Source organism: Pteropus vampyrus, unplaced genomic scaffold (genome assembly GCF_000151845.1).
Source record: "Pteropus vampyrus isolate Shadow unplaced genomic scaffold, Pvam_2.0 Scaffold63, whole genome shotgun sequence".
In the NCBI taxonomy this organism is placed as follows: domain Eukaryota; kingdom Metazoa; phylum Chordata; class Mammalia; order Chiroptera; family Pteropodidae; genus Pteropus; species Pteropus vampyrus.
This window is the reverse complement of record NW_011888844.1, coordinates 1,813,841-1,834,803: the sequence shown is the minus strand read 5'-3', so window position 1 is coordinate 1,834,803 and position 20,963 is coordinate 1,813,841. Positions and strand designations below refer to the sequence as shown.

Genomic DNA, 20,963 nt, shown 5'->3' with positions numbered 1-20,963 from the left:
TCGTCTCCCCATGCTCTCAGCTCTGTCTCATCAACTCAGGTTAGTCTTAGCCCTGACTTAGCCCTCCATGTGTGCACTGTTGCTGGCAAATTCTTTCCAGGTAGTAAGCTAGGACAGTTGTAGGGCTCACCTTGTTTGTTTCCCTTCTTTCAGTATTCATTGTATTTTTGTTGCCTGATATCAAGTGTCTTGAAAAGTGTCATTTCATATATTTTGTCATATGTTTTAGTGATGTTAGGTAAGAGAGTAAATCCTGTCCTTGTCTATTTCATTTTGTGTCGAAGTGATAATCTGGAGGTATTATTTCAATTGGGTGAAAGTTGTTCAACATCTCTTCCAGAATTAAAAAATTGAGTGTATCGATTTCCAGAGCTTTGGAACTTGCTGTGAAAAAACAACAGTGTTCTTTTGGGATACTAGCCAGTGCTTAAGTGGCTAAGGTCTCTGGCTTATATCTTTCTACCTCCAGTTGCAGAACATACCACGTATGAACATAAACTGTGATCTTGGTATATTGTTTACAATAGAATAGAGTTCAGTATGTGGTAGGGTCTGTGTAGGACCCCCTTCCAAGTGATGTCTTTAAAAGACCATGTTAAAAGCTGGTCCCAAGACATAGAGGGACAACAGTATAACAAGTCTCCAGTATTCATGATTTCTTGTATTTAGATTGTAAAAGTGTCAATTATGTGTTTGAGAAATTCTTGTAGTTATTTCTAATATTCTTTTAAACTCTTCAGACCTACATTCTCAATGTGAGACTATGTAAACCCTTACTAGCACAGAGATGCAGTCAGTAAGTTTTGATTCCCAAGTCTAGAATATTAAGAGCATGCAAGCATTTTGAATACATTTCCCAAAAGACAAGAAATTAGTATATTAATTGAACAGGCTTTTAAAAAATTATTTAATGGTTACTTCTGTAGACAGCTTATTAATTATAATTTGTTTATTGGTTATACTTGTGCATACAAAAAATCATTTAAAATGAGGACTTATTCTGTATGCCTTAGAAAAAGACTTTAACAATTACATTTTTATATCTGTTAAAGAATTTTATTATATGCTTCATGTATATTTTAAAGGGAATGGTACCTCCCCCAATTTTTCTCTCCCAAAATACACACACACACACACACACACACACACACACACACACACACACACACAACTCTTAAGCTGTGCTCTACCTTGCTAATATCAAGAAAATATACTGGGATGAGTGACTGATGATTGTAAAGCTGCCAGTTCTTGCAGAGTTAATTTATAAGGTTAACAAAATTCCAAACAAAATACCAATAGGAATTTTTGTTTGTTTGAAATTGATAGAATGATTTTACCAGCTTATCTGGAAAAGTAAAGAAGTGAAAAGAACTAAGACATTTTGAAAATAAAGAACACCCTTTCCTTGTTCTACCTCCTGTTTAAAACTTTATAAAGCTGCTGCAGTAATCAAAACATCATACTATCAACACAAAATTAGACACATACTGTATAGCACAGGAATATTCTGGTATATATGACTTACCATATGTTATTATGGTAGAAGTATACTCACAAATTAATGGCAAAGAAATCGATTGTTCAGTAAACAGTGTGTGATAAATTGGTTAGATACTACAGAAAAAAATTGATTTAGAATTGTCATCTCTACCACAGGCAAAGATAAATTTTATTTGTGTTAAAAAGCTAAATCTGGAAAAAAACATTCTAAAAGAAATTGTACCTAAATATGTAGTTGACCATTTAATGGAGGTCTCCTTAATCAAATAATGAAGAAAAATCACACAGAAGATATATAATTTTGAGTACATAAAATTATGCATTACTGAACATCAAAGACCAGCACAAATTGGGGAAAATATTTACAAGTAATATAATGGAGAACTGACATTTTAAAAATATTTAAAGGACTTCTTTTTTAATATTTAAAGGGCCAATTAAAAAAAAAAACAGTAAGTTGATACTGGAAAATAGTCAAAAACATTACCAATAATTCACTAAAACAATAGAAAGGCCTCAAGACATAAAGACAATGTTTAGCCTAACAATAAAAATTTTAATTAAAATAATTGATTCCAGTTTTGTATATTAAATTTAAAAGGTTAATATTCACTGCTATCATGGATGTGGTAAGACAAATGCTTTTATAAACTGCTGATAGGAGTGAAAATTATCGTAACTTTTTTTGAAAATAATTGTGTTGTGTATGTGGAGAATCTTAGACTATACTCCTTGACTCTGTATTTCTTGTTTTATTTCTTAGGAATCCATTTTGGAGAAATAATCATAAATGTCCAAAATACATATGCATATTACAGAATTATTTAAAGTAGTGAAAAATTGGAAATAATCTAAATGAAAACAGGTTAATTAGTATGTTGATATTATGCAACTATTGAAAACATTTTTTAAATAAATTTTAAATATATGGGTGAATGCTTATGATATAATATTAAGTGAGAATAAAGGAGTCTACTAAATAGTGTGTGTATAGTATTATCTCAAATATGTTAAAACACACACATATATATGTACACACATACATGGTTTGAAGATCAGACAGCAAAAGACTAGCGAGCTTACCTCAGGGTGCTGGGGTTTTAGATGATTTTTATTTTGGGGGGTATTTATGATAGAATGATTAGTGAATAGGAAAGTGTTAATAGTAGTGGGCCTAAAACTTAAAAGAAAAGTTGCATATGGCAGAAGTGACTTCTGGGGAAGAAATAGTTCTTAAGGACAAGTATTCCTGAATTCAAATCCTTGCCTGCTTCTTACTAGTTATTTTATTCTGGGAGTTATTTCATCACTGAGTCTTTCTCCATATGTAAGGTGATGATAGTACCTACCTCATGGTGTTGTTTGGAAAACTGTAATAACATAACGAATGTAACATGACTGGCACATAATTTCTACTTAGTAAGTTTCTTATTTGCATCCATCATGAAGCTTTCCACAGAGACAACTTTATAACAAGATAATATGTTTGCCATAAACTGTAACCTCGGCATAGTTTCTTCTATAATTTAGAGTTTGAAATATTTTTGTTTAATGAGGGTTTTCTTATGTGTTAGGTTTCAGTGAACGTTTTGATTAGCCTTCCTCGGAAGTCAAATAAGTAACAAATACTTTTATTCTTAATAGAATATCAGGTGAAAATGTTCTCATACTTTGACCATTATAATATTCAAATGAAGTCTGTAGAAACTTACATAATGAACAGTCTTTGTTTTTCTACAGATCATTTATTTTAAAGTAGGAGAGGTATCAAAATTTATCTTTAACTGCTCATTTTCTGCAGTTTTACTAGTAACCTGAGTCTGCGTTGTGTAATTTAGTGGCCATAATTCTAAATGGGCAAGTCAGTTATAGGATCTTTATGATATTTCATTCATATTTTACACTTTCTTAGTAATCCAGTGATTTCTATAGTGAAAATACCCAATTTCTAAACTTATTATTTGTTTTGTCAATTGGAAGCCCTCCATAAATCTTAAAAATTATATCTGATGATTAAGTAGTGCTCAATTTTGTGTATAAATTAATACTCACTTATGAATAACCTATAATAATAATACCTCATGGTTGTATACAAAGCATTTTACAGTTTATAAGGCTCTTTTTCCCATATAAACTATTTTACTCTTAAAATAGCCTTGTTAGACATAGCAGATATCATTATCTTTATTTTACAGGTTTAGAAACTGAAGGCCAGAGGGCTAAGTGGCATGTCAAACATTACACTGTTAATTCTTATTCCAAGTCCAGTGCCCTTTTCACTTCATCGTAGCAGCTCTCTTCCCAGACACAAAAAACTTGAGGAAGATAGTGTCATTAAACTCATGTACTTTACTATCAGAAGAAGCCTGGAGCTACTCCTTAGGACAGAGATTGGGTTTAGAACTGTGTTTAATATGAGTTACTAATTTAGCAACTTGCTCTGGTATATTAGAAGCTTTGAGTTAGTAGAGCCGTTCAAAGCAAAATTCCTTAGTAGACAGTGAAAGAAAATTGTAGAAATATTGGAATTGCCGGTGCTAAACTGACATATACAAAATTGTCAAAGATCGTGAGAAGAGTACTTAGAAGAGTACTGAAATTAATAATCACATTATGACAGCAAGATATTAAAAAAAAGGATAAATCTTGTGCACTACAGTGTAAGAAGTTATGCAAACTACATAATATATTTTAGGAATATTTACATTAAAATAGTTAATATCGAAGAGAAGGATCCTTAAAGTGGTTAGTGTCATCTATCTACTCTTATTTTCTTATTTGCCTATATTTGTTTGTTTACTAGTTTTTAGGGAAGTATTAAATGATCAAATGGAAAATTGTCATTTTATTTTAGGTTCTATTTACAGAGGAAGATGTGAAATTCTACCTCGCAGAACTAGCCCTTGCTTTGGATCATCTGCACCAATTAGGAATTGTGTATAGAGACTTGAAGCCAGAAAAGTAAAGCTATATTCTCCTTGTGTATCCCTATAACCAATGTTATATAACTACTTTTTCTCTATTAAGTCTTTTATTTTAAATATTATATGAAAATATATGTGAATTTTATAATTATATGAAACATAAAAAGTAATATTCATAAGATACCCATTGATTATAAAGTAATCATTAATTTTTTTTCAGTATTTGAAATAGATATAGCTATTTTATGTTTATGATTTTTGTGTGAATGTTTTATATAAAATATTTTATTCCCTCTTGTTGAATGTAAATTTTGATTTACAGCATTTTGCTTGATGAAATAGGACATATCAAGTTAACAGGTATGGAAATTTTCTTATTCTACTCTAAGCTTGCATTATTTTAATATATATTGGTCTAAGCCTGTTCTCTTTTTTTCCTCTTTCTTGATTTAATTTGCATTTCGTTCATCTCTTTAGTAAACTAAAGTTCATTTAAAGGGTAGATGAGATAGCTCTCAATAGGTTCTAATTGTAATACTAAGAAATTATACAATAGAGTTGCTGTTCTAATTAAGAAATCAATTTGGTTTTCTAGGTAAAAACATTATTTTAGTTTCAGTCTTGACTGAAATATTTATCATAAGTAGTTATCACATTTGAAATGCATTGAATTATAAACTTTTAAACCAAGTGTTTCACAATCAAGGGTTCATTTTGTTCATTTGCAAAAAAAAAAATATGCTTTATTTTACCTTATTTTTAATATTGAGGATTTACTTATAACACACTGTGCTAATCCTCACAGGATTCTTAGGCATAAAATATTCATATTATACTATTTTTTTAAAACTTTTTATTTTGAAATAATTATAGATTCACAATAAGTTGCAAAAATCGTACCAAGAGGTTCTGTGTACTCATCACTCAGCTTCCCCCTATGGTGACATCTTACAAAGCTGCAGTACATTATCAAATCCAGGAAATTGATTTGTACTGTACAAGTAACTGGACTATATACTTTACTTAGATTTCACCAGTTTTCGCGTACATTTTTTTGTTTGTCTTTGTGTATAATTCTGTGACATTTTCTCACATATGTAAATTTGAATACCACCAGCACAATCAACATGCAAAACTGTCATACAATCACAAAAGAACTTTCTTGTGTAGCCCATTTACCATCATACCCTCCCTCCCTCTTCCTTACCTTCTAGAAACCACTTAACATCCCTAATTTTGTTATTTTAAAAATATGATATAAATAAAACCATACAGTAGTCACACTTGTGGGCATTTGTCTTAGAGAAATAAAATTTTAAGTGCACACAAAAACCTATACATGAATTTTCACTCTGTTTTATGATTATAACCTAATTCTAAGTTTTGTAATGAGTAATAAACATGGATTTAACCTCTCAACTTTCCAGTAAGATTGATTAAAGTATGACCACTCACAGCAAGTATTTTCAGATGACTTTTACTTTTTTCATTCTTTAATTTTCCATCATTTCTTCCTTTCTTTATCTTTATTTTCTTCTTTTTCTTGCTTCCTTACCTTCTCTGTGTTTTTATTCCATCACTCTTTTCGTGTTTCCCTTTCTATCTTCATTCCTCATATTTTGAATACTATAGTTGAAAGTATAGGATTATTTGGTACTTATCATTGATAGCAGTGGGCTGTAGTGATTTAGCAATGTTTCACTTAGGCAGGGTCTTCCCCAGCATTCTGAGTTTCCCCAGAATAATCTTAGGAGAGGGAAATACCTTTTTTTTTTTTTTTTTTACTCACTCACTTTAAATATCCTCCAGATATGAGAATGGACCTAATAGTTTTACAGGTTACTCTGAATGGCAGTGGACCATAGAAAGGTTTCTTGGTATGACTGTATTTTGAGCCTGATTAACGTCATACTGAGATTATGATTGTATAGAAGATCAGTAGAATGAGAGTGGATAACCTCCAAATATCTGCATTTTTGAGAATATATTTTTCATACTGACTTTATGTTTTAACTTTATTTCTGGAACACCCCGCATAATTTATGTAAAAACTAACTATATAATATGACTTTCCTGGCTTATAAAAAATGTTAATTCATATATGCCATTAAAAATTATAAATTGGGTCTACGGCCATGCCACCCTGAACAAGCCCAATCCCGTTTGATCTCGGAAGCTAAGCAGGGTTGGACCGGGTTAGTACTTGGATGGGAGACCACCTAGGAAGACCAGGTGCTGTTGGCGTAAAAACTTTTTAAAAAAATTAAAAATAAGAGAATGTAAGCTGACAGGGTCCTTGCAATCTGTGAGGTCAACCAAGGGTTTCCTTGCCTAAAATGAAAAAAAAAAAAAAAAGAAGAAAAATTATAAATTGAGTCTATGGCCATGCGACCCTGAGCATGCCCAATCTTGTCTGATCTCGGAAGCTAAGCAGGGTCAAGCCTGGTTAGTACTTGGATGGGAGACTACCTAGGAATACCAGGTGCTGTAGGTGTTAAAAAATAGAATTATAAATTGAACACAACTGATTTAAACTATCTATGGTTTCAATTATGTGTTTTCTGAGGGACGTAATTCAGAGATAATTTTTATAAAGAGAGAAGAAAAATATACAGTGTCAAAAATTTAAATTACACTACTCGAGCTGAATATTTAAGAGAAAAATATAAGAAAATGATTTAGAGATTGGATTGAACATGGCAGAGTGAGAAACTTCCCCAGATCTCTCCCCTTGAAACAACAATAAGTGGAACATCTAAAACTCAACAAAACACCCAAACTGTGCAACAGCACGTCTGAATGTGGTATCTGCGCATAACAGCTACCACAGGTCAGAGTCCCCGGTGTCTGGTGGTAGACTGGTAGAAACAAAGAAGCTGCCTCTTATAGCCTGAGCTCCCTATAGGAGGAAGGGGAGAGGAGAAGGTGGGGCAACTTCCCTGAACAGCCGTGCCTGGGAGTACTGTGAGTTCCATGTAGCCAGCAGCAATGCCTACTCATCAGGGCAGAAGGCAGAGAAACGAGGATGGCAGAAAAGCTGGGATGGCAAAACAACAGTTGATTTTTACCAGCTCTGATTGCAAAATCAAGGTTGAGCCACAGCCCCCAGCCCCCAACCCAGAGAGCCTCTTCCCCCATACCTTCTGAGACTGATCACCACAGATTCCCAGGGGAATCTAAGCAAATGCTACCGAAACAGTAGCTAACACTGACAGGACTGAGATTGAGGTAACGAGCGTGATTAAACATCTGTAAGGAAAAAAAAAAACATTATTAAGACTTGATGTAAAGCAGAGATCCAAGAGCTTTAGATGCCACCTGCCACCTACTGTAAACCAAAACAAAAACACCTTCTTTGCAAAAAGCTAGGGACCATTATATAATAAATCTTTCTAGGGGTGGGGGGGAAGTAGAACACACTTCCATTAATGCCCAATAGAGAAATAGTCCACTAAACACCATGAACAACCAAGGTGACAAGGCACTTCAGAAAGAAAGAGAAAAATCTCCAGAAAGTAAACTTAAAGACATAGAAATATGCAACTTAAATGACAAAGAATTCAGGATGTTACTTCTGAAAAAAACTCAATGAGATCCAAAACAATTCATATCAACAATTTCAGGAACTCAATGAGATCCAAAACAATTCACATCAACAATTTCAGGAAAACACTTAGATGAGCAGAGCAAGAGGATTGGAACCCTCAAAAAGAACAGAACAGAACTTCTGGAGATTAAAAAAGAACAAAAACAAAAACAAAAAACAACCAGACAGCAAGAGTTGAATAATAAAATAGCAAGCTTGGGAAATAGAGTCGACCAAATGGAGGAAAGGATCAGTGATATCGAAGACAGAAATCTAGAAATAAATCAGAAGGTAGAAGAGAGAGACCGAAGAAAGAAAAATAATGAACGAGAAATACAAAGACTAGCTGATACCATCAGAAGAGAAAACATAAGAATAATGGGCATATCAAAGGGGAGGAAAAGGGTCAGAGATTAGAAAGCATTTTCAGACAAATAGTTGACGAGAATTTCCCAAATCTAAGGAATGAGCTGGAACTTGGAATTCAATAAGTCAACAGAACACCCAATTATCTCAACCCAAAAAGGCCTTCACCAAGACACACTGTATTAAAATTATCTAAAATTAATGACAAAGACAATTCTTAGGGCAGCCAGAGAAAAGAAGACGGTGACCTATAAAGGAAAACCCATTAGATTATCGTCTCACTTCTCAACACAAACCTTACAAGCCAGGAAAGAGCAGAATCAAATATTCAGATATTAAATGAAAAGAACTACCAGAGAAAAGAAACTACCCACCAAGAATAATGTATCCAGCTGAGTTCTCCTTTAGATATGAAGGAGAAATTAAGACATTTTCAGACATACAAACATTGAGAGAATTCTCCACTATAAGATGTGCACTACAGGAAATACTGAAAAGGGTCAGCTCACCTAAAACAAAATGACAAAAAAACAAAAACAAACAAACAAACAAACAAAAAACATAATTAGGAGTAGGAGTAAGGTGAGTAGCAGGCTGATAAAAACAGAGTGCAACCCTTCCTAGGAACAGGGAGGGCATCATAAGCTTAAAATGAGAAGAGATTTGCCATAGCAAGATAGAAATGAACATTCAGCATACATAGGGACAAATTGAGACAACAATGACTGAAAAGGGGAGGATTCGAAGATGCCAATTTGCAAAGGGGAATGGAGATGAGGCATGCACAGAAGAAAAGGGATGACTATATATAAAACTATACATATTCATAATGGTAACCACATGCCAAAGATTCACAACCAAAGTATATAACATAAATCAAGAAGGACCAGAGGGAACACCCACAAAAAACAACCAAAATAAGGAAAACAGAAACACAAGGACAAGGAAGCAATGGAAATAATGAGCTACCAGAAAGCAAAAGATAAAATGGCTATAAGAAGACCTCATATTTCAATAATCACCCTAAATGTAAACGGACTGAACTCACCAATAAAAAGGCACAGAGTTGCAGAATGGATCAAAAAAGAAAACCCAACCATACGCTGCCTCCAGGAGACACATCTCAGCTCCAAAGACAAATATAGACTCAAAGTAAAAGGGTGGAAAATGATATTTCAAGCGAATGGCATTCAGAGAAAAGCGGAATAGCAGTACTAATATCAGACGAAACAGATTTCAAAATAAAAAGGTAAAGAAAGATACTGAGGAACTCGTCATAATGATAAAGAGAATCAAGCACCAAGAAGACATAACACTTATTAATATCTATGTTCTCAATCAGGGAGCCCCGAAATATATAAAGCAATTACTAACAGAACTAAAGGGAGAAACATACCAAAACACTATCATAGTAAGGGACCTAAATACCCCACTGTCTGATATGGACAGATCATCCAAACAAAAAATCAAAAAGGAAATAACATCCTTAAATGACACATTAGTCCAACAGGACATAATTGACATATACAGAGCCTTCCATCCCAAAACAGCTGCTTATACATTCTTCTCTAGTACTCATGGAACATTCTCAAGGATTATCCATATACAGGGACACAGAGATAGCCTCAACAAATATAACAGGGTTGAAATCATTCCAACCATATTCTCTGATCATAATGCTTTGAAACTAGAGATCAACTGTAAAAAGAAAGTGGAAAGAACCACAAATACATGGAGATTAAACAACATACTACTGAAGAATGCCCGGGTCAGAGAAGAAATAAAAAGAGAGATCAAGAAATACATAGAAATGAATGATAATGATAGTACAACACATTAAAACTTTTAGGACACGGCGAAAGCGTTCAGAAGAGGAAAGTTCATAGCATCGCAAGCCTACTTCCAAAAACAAGAATGAGTCCAAACAAACAACCTAATGCTTCATCTTAAAAATCTAGAAAAGGAAGTAAAAAAGAAGGCTAAAGTCAGCAGAAGGAAAGAAATAATCAAAATTAGAGCAAAAAAAAAATGAAATTGAATACTAACAAACAAATATAAAAACAATAGAAAAAGTAAATGCAACAAAGAGCTGGTTCTTTGAAAAGGTTAATAAAATTGATAAATCTCTGACTAGGCTCAATTAGAGAAAAAAAGAGAAGCGATACAAATAATCAAATCAGGGATGAAAGAGGGGATATTATGACAGACACTGCAGAAATACAAAGGATCATACAAGAATACTATGAAAAAGTATATAACACCAAATTTAATAACCTAGAAGAAATAGACCACTCCATAGAAAAATACACCCTTCCAAGAATGAATCAAGAAGAACTGGAAAATCTAAACAGATTGATCAGCCATTGAATGCAAAGTGAAACAATTATCAAAAACCTCCCAAAAAGTAAAAGTCCAGAATCAGATGGCTTCACCGGTGAATTCTACCAAACATTCAAAGAAGATTTAATAACTATTTTCCTCAAACTCTTCCAAAAAATTGAAGAGGAGGCAATACTTCCCAACTCATTTTATGAGGCCAATATTACTCTGATACCAAAACCTGGTAAAGATAACACACACACACAAAACTAAAGACCAATATGTCTCATGAACATACCTGCAAAAATCCTGAATAAGGTAGTAGTGAACTGAATACAGCAACATATTAAAAAAGATTATACACCACAATCAAGTGGGCTTCATCCCAGAGGCACAGGGATGGTTTAACATACACAAATTGATTAATATGATACACCTCATAAACAAATTAAAAATAAGAATCATATCATATTAAGAGATGCAGAAAAAGCCTTCGACGAGGTACAGCACCCATTTATGATCAAAACACTTAACAAAATCTGTAGAGAATGAAAATACCTTAATATAATAAAGATTGCATATGACAAGCCCTCAGCAAACATTATACTTAATGGTGAAAAACTAAAAACCTTACTGCTAAGATCAGGAACAAGGCAAGGCTGCCTACTATCGCCACTATTATTCAATATAACATTGGTGATCCTAGCAAGTATAATCAAGCAAGCGAAAGATATAAAAGACATCCAAATAGGAAAGGAATAAGTCAAACTGTCACTCTGCAGATGACATGAGTCTCTATATAAAAAAATACCCTAAAGATTCCACAAGAACACTACAAGAAACAATAAGCAAATATAGTAAAGTTTCTCGATACAAAATCAACATTCAAAAATCCATAGTGTTTTTATACTCTAATAATGAAGTGTCAGAAAAAGATGTGAAAAAATAATTCCTTTCACAATTGCAACAAAAAAAATATAAAATACCTATGAATAAATATAATGAAACATGTAAAGGACCTATATAATGAAAACTATAAGACCCTATTAAAAGAATTCGAAGAAGATACAAGGAAATGGAAAGATATTCAGTGTTCCTGAATTGGAAGAATCAACACTGTTAAAATGATCTCATTACCTAAAGCATTATACTAATTTAATGCATTCCCTATCAAAATCTTATCGTCATTTTTTAAGAATAGAACAAAAAATTTTGGATTTGTATGGAAGCACAAAAGACCCCGAATCCTGAGAAAAAAGAACGAGGCTGGAGGCATCACTCTGCCCGACTTCAAATTATACTACAATGTGACAATAATCAAAATGGCATGATATTAGCAGAAAAACAGACATATGTACCAGAGAAACAGAATTAAGAGTCCAGAAGTAAACCCATGTTTATATGGGCAGATAATTTTTGACAAAGGAACCAAAAAGATACAGTGGAGAAAGGAAAGTCTCTTCAATAAATGGTGCTGGGAAAACTGGAAAGCCACCTGCAAAAGAATGAAACTAGACTGTTGTCTATCACCACACACCATAATTAACTCGAAATGGATTAAGGACCTGAATATACGACCTAAACAATAAAATGCATAGAAGAAAATAGAGGAACTAAATTCAAATACCTTGGACTTAAAGAGGATTTTATGAATTTGACCTCAAAGGGAAGGAAAAACAAAATAATGGGACTACATCAAACTAAAAAGATTCTGCTCAGCAAAAGAAACTGTCAACTAGATAAAGAGACAACCATCTGAATCAGAAAATATATTTGCTAGCAACGCCTCCAATAAGGATCTATTATCCAAAATATACAAAGAACTACGACTTAACAACAACAACAACAACAACATACAAACAATCCATTCAGAAAATGGGCAGAGGACTTGAACAGACACTTCTCCCTAGTGGTCATACAAATGTCTAAAAATATATATGAAAAGATGCTCAATATCGCTAGCTATTAGGGAAATGCAAGTCAAAACCACAATGAGATACCATCTCACACCTGTTAGAATAGTTATAATCAACAGAACAAGGAATAACAAATGTTGGAGAGGATGCAGAGAAAAAGGAACCCTCATACACTGCTGGTGAGACTGCAAATTTGTATAGCCATTATGGAAAACAGTATGGAGGTTCCTCAGAAAACTAAGAATTGATCTACATTATGATCCAGCAAACACTCTACTGGGTATTTACCACAAAGACTTGAAAACTCAAATCTGAAAGGTATTTGCACATTGATGTTTATAGCAACATTATTCACAGTGGCCAGGAAATGGAAGCATCCAAAATGTCCTACGATAGATAATTGGCTAAAGAAGCGGTGGTACATATATACAATGGAATATTACTCAGCTATAAGTAGAGGTGAAATACTGCCATTTGCAACATAATGGATGGACCTTGAAATAATCATACTAAGCAAAATAAACCAGACAGAAAAGTTTGAAAAACATATGATATCACTGATATGTAGAATATAAACCTAAAAGCAAGAGATGGACAGGACAAACAAACTGAGACTATGGACATGAACAATGGACTAGTGGTTACCAGAGGGGAGAGGTGGAAAAAAAAAAAATAAAATGTAAAAATAACAATAATAATAAAATAAAAACAAAATCTATCAAAATAATTTAAAGTAATTTTATGGTTTTCTGCAAATTACTAATAGTATATAAATACTCATTAAATTGTTGTGCTCTGCATGTACTTTTAAAACTTAAAGTCTTGTAAAAGTTGTTTGTCATTATACCGATATACTGCCCCTACTCCCTCAAGGAAAAAAAAAAAAAAAACAAAAAACCTTATATAGCTGATTTCTACATTTTCTTCTCTTTTCAAATTAGTGGTTTGGGAAAACTACTGATTAACATATATCTTATTTACTACTGTAACTAATTCTTAATATTGTAAATTCTTTTTTCAATGTTGAGCAAATTCCAGTGTTAAATATCAGTTTGGTCAAAAAAGTACAGCCAACGACCTCTTTGGGGTGGCATAAATCTCTGAAGGGAATGGAGGATAAGAAAATTTTCTTTCCTTCTTCCTCCTCTCTGGAATGGCCAAAGAAGCCAATATTCTTCTCTACAAAGTTGTTATATTCAACTGAACTGAGCCTGAACACTAGCTTTCATGAAATTTAATTTTTGAAACGGAATGTTCAGAGTTTAATAGTCTCAAAATGTAGAGAAAGAACTTAATTGTACATTAAAATATTTTTTAAAATTATGCATAAAATCATAATGCATTCAGTTATACAAGGATAAATGATTTTTAAATGAAAATATTTAGGGCTCTCTTGGAGCCCTAAAATTAAGTATTAATGTTCTATTTTATTTTAAACAAACAGTATAAGGCTTATAGCTTTTTTCATTTATAGAATTAAGGTATGATTCATAAAACTTATCTTTCAGATCCTTGTGGTGATGAATTTATTCTGTATCTTGACTGCATCATTGTCAATATTGTGGTTGTGGTATTATAATATCATTTTGTAAGATGTTACCATGGAGGAAACTGGGTAAAGGGTAAACAGGATCTCTGTAGTATTTCACATAACTGCAGTGAATTTGCATATATAAAATTTAATTTAAAAAATCACTCATATATAGTTCTGCAAACTTGGCAAATGCATACAGTCTTAAAACCACCACCAACATCAAGATATAAAACAGTTCCATCACCCTTGAGAACTTCCCAATTATAAGTCAATCCTTCCTTTACCAATAGCCACCAGTTTGCTTTCTGGCCCTATAGTTTTGCCTTTTTCCACAATGTAATATAAAGAGAGACATACAGTATATGTAGTCTTTTGAGTCTGGCTTCATTTACTGAGTATAGTACATTTGCGAATCATTCATATTTTTGTATGTATCAGTATTTTTTTTTAATTGCTGAGTAGTGCTCCATTTTATAATGGTACTATGGTTTATTTATCTAGTCCCAATTAAGGAGCATTTGGGTTGTTTCCTGTTTAATTTGTCAGTGAGGAATAAAGCCATCATATTCATTTACAGGTTTTATGTGACAATAAATTTTTATTTCACTTAAGTAAATACCAAAGGAGTGGGATTGCTTGGTCGTATGATAAATATATGTTTAACTTAATGAGAAATCTCCAAAATGTTTTTCAAAACAGTCGTACCTTTCGGCATACTATACCCACTAGCAGTGTATGATAGCTGTAGTTGCTCTGCATCCTTGCTATTACTTGTTACTGTCGGGATTTTTAATTTTACTAATAGGCATGTAGTAATATCTCATTATTTTAATTTGTATTTGCCCTAATAACTAATAACATTGAACATCTTTTCATGTATTTCTTTGGAGAAATGTCTGTTCAGATCTTTCTTCCATTTAAAAAAAAATGTGTTTTTTTGTTTTCTTTTTGACTTTTTAAAGTACACTTTGAATAAAAGTCCTTTATCAGATATGTGATTTCAAATATTTTCTCCCAGTCTATAACTTCTTTTTTATTTTCTGAACATTACCTTTTGAAGAGCAGTTTTTGATTTTTATAAAATCCAGTTATCAACTTTTTTTTTCTTTTATGGATTATACTTTTGATGTTTTATCTAAGAAATATTTTCCTAATCCAAGATCACGAAGATTTTCTCCTGTATTTTTTTGATATTTAAAAATGTCATATTTTATATTTTACATTTAGTTCTACGATTAATTTTGAGTTAATGTTTGTTTATAGTATGAGGATAGATTTTTGAATGTAATATCCTATTGTTCTGGCACTATTTGTTGAAAAGACTGACTTTTCTTCATGGACTTGCTTTTACACCTTTGTCAGAAATCAATTGATGATATATAGCCAGTTCTATTGTAATGCAACACGTATCATCTTAAAAATTAGTGCACTATGCATAATTGCAGAATAAAAAAGACAAGATTTATGGTGAAAATGGGGTTAAGGGTTTAACAGTAATCTGTATAACCAGTGACACATTAAAGAAAGATATGACGTATATGATATTCGTCTTTCTCTGTCTGATTTATTTCATTTAGCACAATACCCTCTAGGTCCATCCATGTTTTTGCAAATAGTAAGATTTCATTCTTTTTTTTGGCTGAATAATATTCCATTGTATATATGTACCACATCTTCTTTATCTAATTGTCTATTGATGGGCACTCTTAATAATTTAGAAAGTGTAAAACAATGCTATCGTTTTTATCAGCTTCCTTGTTTAATTAAAATTTTTTTCAACTGTAATTGAAAAAAATAGTAGGGAGCTGATAAAAACATGATAGCATTGTTTTACATATTCTAAATTATTAAGAATATGTAAATACTACAATAAATATGGTAGCTTATCTTGAAAAAATCCTGAAATTTGCTTATAGAATTGGTATCAGAAAGGTAGCAGTTTGTAAGTTATTGTGAAGTAATGGAAGATAGATTATCTAGAATTGGGAGGAAAGCTTAACACTACAGGTGCACAGAAGTGGCTCATGACACACATGAAGAGCTGAAAGAGCTGGTAGGTGTTCGAGGTGGGTGCGTGTATGCATTTCTCCCTGGCTTGCTTCAGCCAGGTGCAGTTTTCTTGTGTTTTGTCTAGTGTTTCTTGCAGGCAATTTTGCACATACTCCAACACGAAATTCAAAACTCAAATTCATGTTAAGCTCAAATTGTTTCCTAATGTACTACTTGCATGGGAACAAATTTGCATTTTCAAAACAGGCATTATAGCAGAATTGACTGTATGTGTTAGTCTTGGACACTGTCCTGTTCCATTTGTATGCATATGTCTGTCCTTTCTTCAGTATCGTACTGTCTTGATTACTGTAGCATTACAATAATTATTGAAGTCAGATAGTGTTAAGTCCTTCATTTTTTTCTTCTGTCCTTTCTTCAGTACCGTACTGTCTTGATTACTGTAGTATTACAATAATTATTGAAGTCAGATAGTGTTAAGTCCTTCAATTTTTTCTTCTTTTTTTTTCTTTTGGCTATTCTATTTCCTTTGTCTTTTTATATAAATTTTAAATTCAGCTTGTTGATTTCTACAAAATAAATTTTGCTGATATTTTTATTAAAGTTTTGTTGAATCTTTAGATCAGTTTTGGGAGAACTGACATCTTTAACAATACTGAATCGTCCATACCATAAATACAGTATATCTTTCCATTTACTTAGATCTACTTTGATTTCTTTCATTGACGTATCTAATTTTCAGCATACAGGTCTTACATGTACTTTGTATATTTATACCTGTGGATTTCATGGTTTTTTGTTGGTTTTTTGGTGATATTATAAATGCTACTTTTAAAATTTCAACTTCCAATTTTTCATTGTTAGTTCATAGAAATAAGATTAATTTGTATATATCTACATATATATGTAGATAGATAGATACCTTTAGCTCTTTGAAGACCTTAAATAAAAATGGAAGCCTACCAAAGCTAAAGCAAAATTTGCTTTTTTAATATTTTAAAAAGTGTACGTTACTGTCTCCTTTTTGTCTTAGTCTGTTTTAAAACTTAGATCACTAAGACAGCTTTGATTTAATTTTTGTTGCCTCAAAATTATTGAATGACATTCTGGTGTAGACGTGAAAACATCTATTTTGAGATGAGATTTTACTGAGAAATTTTTAAATACTCTTAATACCATTATGAAATACAGGCTGTTTTCCATTATTGGTCTCACAGCTTTCTTAAGAGTAATTGTAGGCCATCTATGAATAATTTTAAGGTTTAAATACATATTTTTTTATTGTTATTTTCTACTTTCTGAAGATCTTCAAATATATTTTTGTGTAACATTGTTATTATAGATTTTGGACTCAGCAAAGAATCGGTAGATCAAGAAAAGAAGGCCTACTCATTTTGTGGTACAGTGGAGTATATGGCTCCTGAAGTAGTAAATAGGAGAGGACATTCTCAGAGTGCTGATTGGTGGTCATATGGTGTACTTATGGTAAGTAGTGTTACTTTTTAAAATTATGTCAATATAAAATTAGTATTTAGAATTTTAATTTAAATTTGAATGGTGTCAAGTGAGAATAGGGTTCTAATAATTCATGATTATCATTAAAATACATGTTTGGCTAGCTGTTATACAATAATAATTAGGATTTGCTCTTCTGATTTCTTTTAACATTACTAGATGAAATGGTAAGCGGCAGCATTCTTTTATAAACTATTCAAGTTTAAAATTTAGACCTGAAATTATAAAATTCCCAGGAAAAAACATGGGAAGTAAACGCTTTGTCATTGGTTTTAGCAGTATTTTCTTAGACATGTCTTCTCGAGCAAGGGCAACAAAAGCAAAAATATATATATATATATATATATATATATATATATATATATATATATGTATATATTTGGAACTACATCAAACTCAAAAGCTTTTGCACACCAAAGGAAACCATCAAAAAAAAAAAAGACCATGTACTGAATGGGAGTAGATATTTGCAAATGATATATCTAATAAGGGGTTAATATCTAAAATATATAAAGAACTTGTACCAGTGAACATTTAAAAAATCTGATTAAAAACTGGGCAGAGAAACTGAATAGACATTTCTTCAAAGAAGATATACAGATGTCCAACAGACATATGAAGATATTCTCAACATCACTAATCATCAGAGAAGTGAAAATCAAAACCACAATGAGATATCACTTCACACCTATCAGAATGGCTATTATCAAAAATTCAACAAATAAATGTTGGCAAGGATGTGAAGAAAAGGGAACCTTTCTGCACTGTTAATGGAGTTTTAAACTGTTACAGCCACTATGTAAAACAATGTGGAAGTTCCTCAAAAAATTAAAAATAGAACTACCATACTACCCAGCAACTTCATTTCTGAGTATTTACCTGAAAAAAATGAAAACATTAATTCAAAAAGATATATAAACCTCTTTGTTCATTGCAGTATTATTTATAATAGCCAAAATATGGAAGCAAGCAACTTAGGTGTTAATGATAGGTGAATGAATAAAGATGATGTGGGATATATGTACACATACATACACACATACATACACATATAAAATACTCAGACATAAATAAAAATTAAATTTCGCCATTTGCAACAACATGAATAGACCTAAAGGGTATTATGCTAAGTGAAATGTCAGAAGAAAAATTTTGAATGATTTAATTTTTTGTGGAATCTAAAAACAAACAAAAAATAAACAGATTCATAGATAACAGAGAACAAACTGATGGTTGCCAGATGGAAGGTTGGTCGGGGGATGGATGAAAAAAGATGAAAGGGATTAAGATATACAAATTCCCACTTATGAAATAAATAAGTCCCAGATGTGTTACATACACCATAGGGAATATAGTCAGTAATATCATAATAAATTTGTACTGTGACAGATAGTTACTAGATTTATGATAGTCACTTTGTAAGGTATATAAATATTGAATCATTATATTACACACATGAAACTAATATAACATTGTATGTCAATTATATTTTAATAAAAATTATAAAAAGTCTACCATATTTCAGAATACTGTGTTTAGCTATCATATGGTATTTTAATTGGTTGTCACAGAATTCAGTACCTTAACATGTATTGTCTTATTGTCAAACTGTTTTAAGCATGTGCCTAGAAAGATTATTAACCTCTTTATGAGAGCAATCTTGTCTTATACTATTTTATCTCCCATAGTATCTAATATAGTGGGCATATGGACTGACTAATTTGGTGTAAGATCAAGCATGGAACCTATAGTATTAAGTAGAATAATAAATAATAAAGCTGTTGAATTAGATACAGTTTGCTTTTGAAGCTTGATAATCCATTTTTCCTAGTTCTCATTGAATGTCACACAATATGACACATCAGTATATTAAATTCTTACTATAAACTTGACATTTGAGGAGGGCAGTGAAGTGGGAACAGATTAGAATTACAATATTTTGCATTTCCTATGACCTAAGAAGGCATATAATCTGGTTGGGGAAACAATTGGAATAGCTAAATAAGCTGTCTGGAATTACCTTAGGAATCCAGGCTAGAAGTCATATAAGTTGATGTAGGAAAAGTGGAGGAGGTAGAACTTAAATTAAGCACTGAATAATTGATAAAATTTAAATAGCTGCATATCAAGAAGAATATTGTGATCAGATTAGCAGGGACCTGGAAAACCAGTTGACTAGAGTAGTAGTGGAGAAGAAGGGCGAAGGTGGAGGAAATGAGGCTATAAGCCTATAAACATTTGCATTTAGCTCTCTAGGTAGTAGGAAACATAGATTCTTAAACAGGATGGTAATTATGGGAAGAATATATCTTAGGAAGCTTAGCCTTGGGAACATTATATAAATAGGTTGTAAATGGAGGAAACAAAAAATAGGACCAACAAAGTATCCTTATAAGACAATTGTAAGATTATAGAATTAAAAAGAAAAAGGAAATCATAAAGATATTTCAAAGGAAGAAGTGGCTGACCTTTGTAGCAGATTAAATGTCACAGATGAAGCAGAGGGGAAGGGTCAAAATAGACACCTCTAAATTTTATGAAGTTTGAGGGATTAAAAGAATGGTAGGTCAGTAGAATAGAGACAGCTGGGAGGATGGTTGGTTTTGGAAGTGAGGAAAGCATTTTTAATTTAATTTATTGAGGTGATAGTAATAAAATTATATAGATTTCAAGTATACAATTCAATAATACATCGTCTGTATATGGCACTGTGTGCTCACCACCCAAGGTCAAATCTTTTGTCACCATGTTTTTAACATGTTGGATGTGTTACTATAGGTTAGTGGTTAACCCCTTGATGGTAATAAATTAGGAGAGGGCAGTGGAGAGATTATTAGAATCATTCGGAGACTCTTAGAAAACAACTTGGCACTGGTGTGCTAACAACAATAAAGGCTTGGTGACAACAGAAGATTACATACAACCCACACAAAGATCACATCCAGAGTCCGTGGCATAGGGGATCAGGGAAAGTGTGCCACTGGGCCACACAGAACACCTTCCACATTAGACCTTCTAGCCAAGGCTGAGAGATGAAACAAATATTCCTGACCCATAAGAATGAATGCAGAGAGGCTAATAAAATGAGAAAACAGAGAAACACACTACAAATGAAACAACAGGAGAAAACTCCAGAAAATAAGCTAAATGAAATGGAGGCAAGCAACCTACCAGAGACAGAGTTCAAAATAATGGTTATAAGGATGCTCAACGAACTTTTGAGGAGAATGGATGAGCACAGTGAGAACATCAACAGAGAGATAATAAGCATAAAAAAGAACATAAAAACC

At 32.3% G+C, this 20,963-nt stretch overlaps 1 protein-coding gene and 2 pseudogenes across 1 annotated transcript in view; all 3 read left to right on the top strand.

Moving 5' to 3' along the window:
• The window catches only part of RPS6KA6 (ribosomal protein S6 kinase A6), a 127,755-nt gene that overhangs the window by 65,833 nt on the left and 40,959 nt on the right, over positions 1-20,963 (top strand). The window contains exons 7-9 of the mRNA XM_011361147.2: positions 4,358-4,464; positions 4,750-4,787; positions 17,501-17,643. Coding sequence (XP_011359449.1) covers positions 4,358-4,464; positions 4,750-4,787; positions 17,501-17,643 — 288 coding nt within the window. The remainder of the gene's footprint in view (positions 1-4,357; positions 4,465-4,749; positions 4,788-17,500; positions 17,644-20,963) is intronic.
• On the top strand, positions 6,553-6,671 carry LOC111740475 (annotated as a pseudogene).
• On the top strand, positions 6,803-6,921 carry LOC111740412 (annotated as a pseudogene).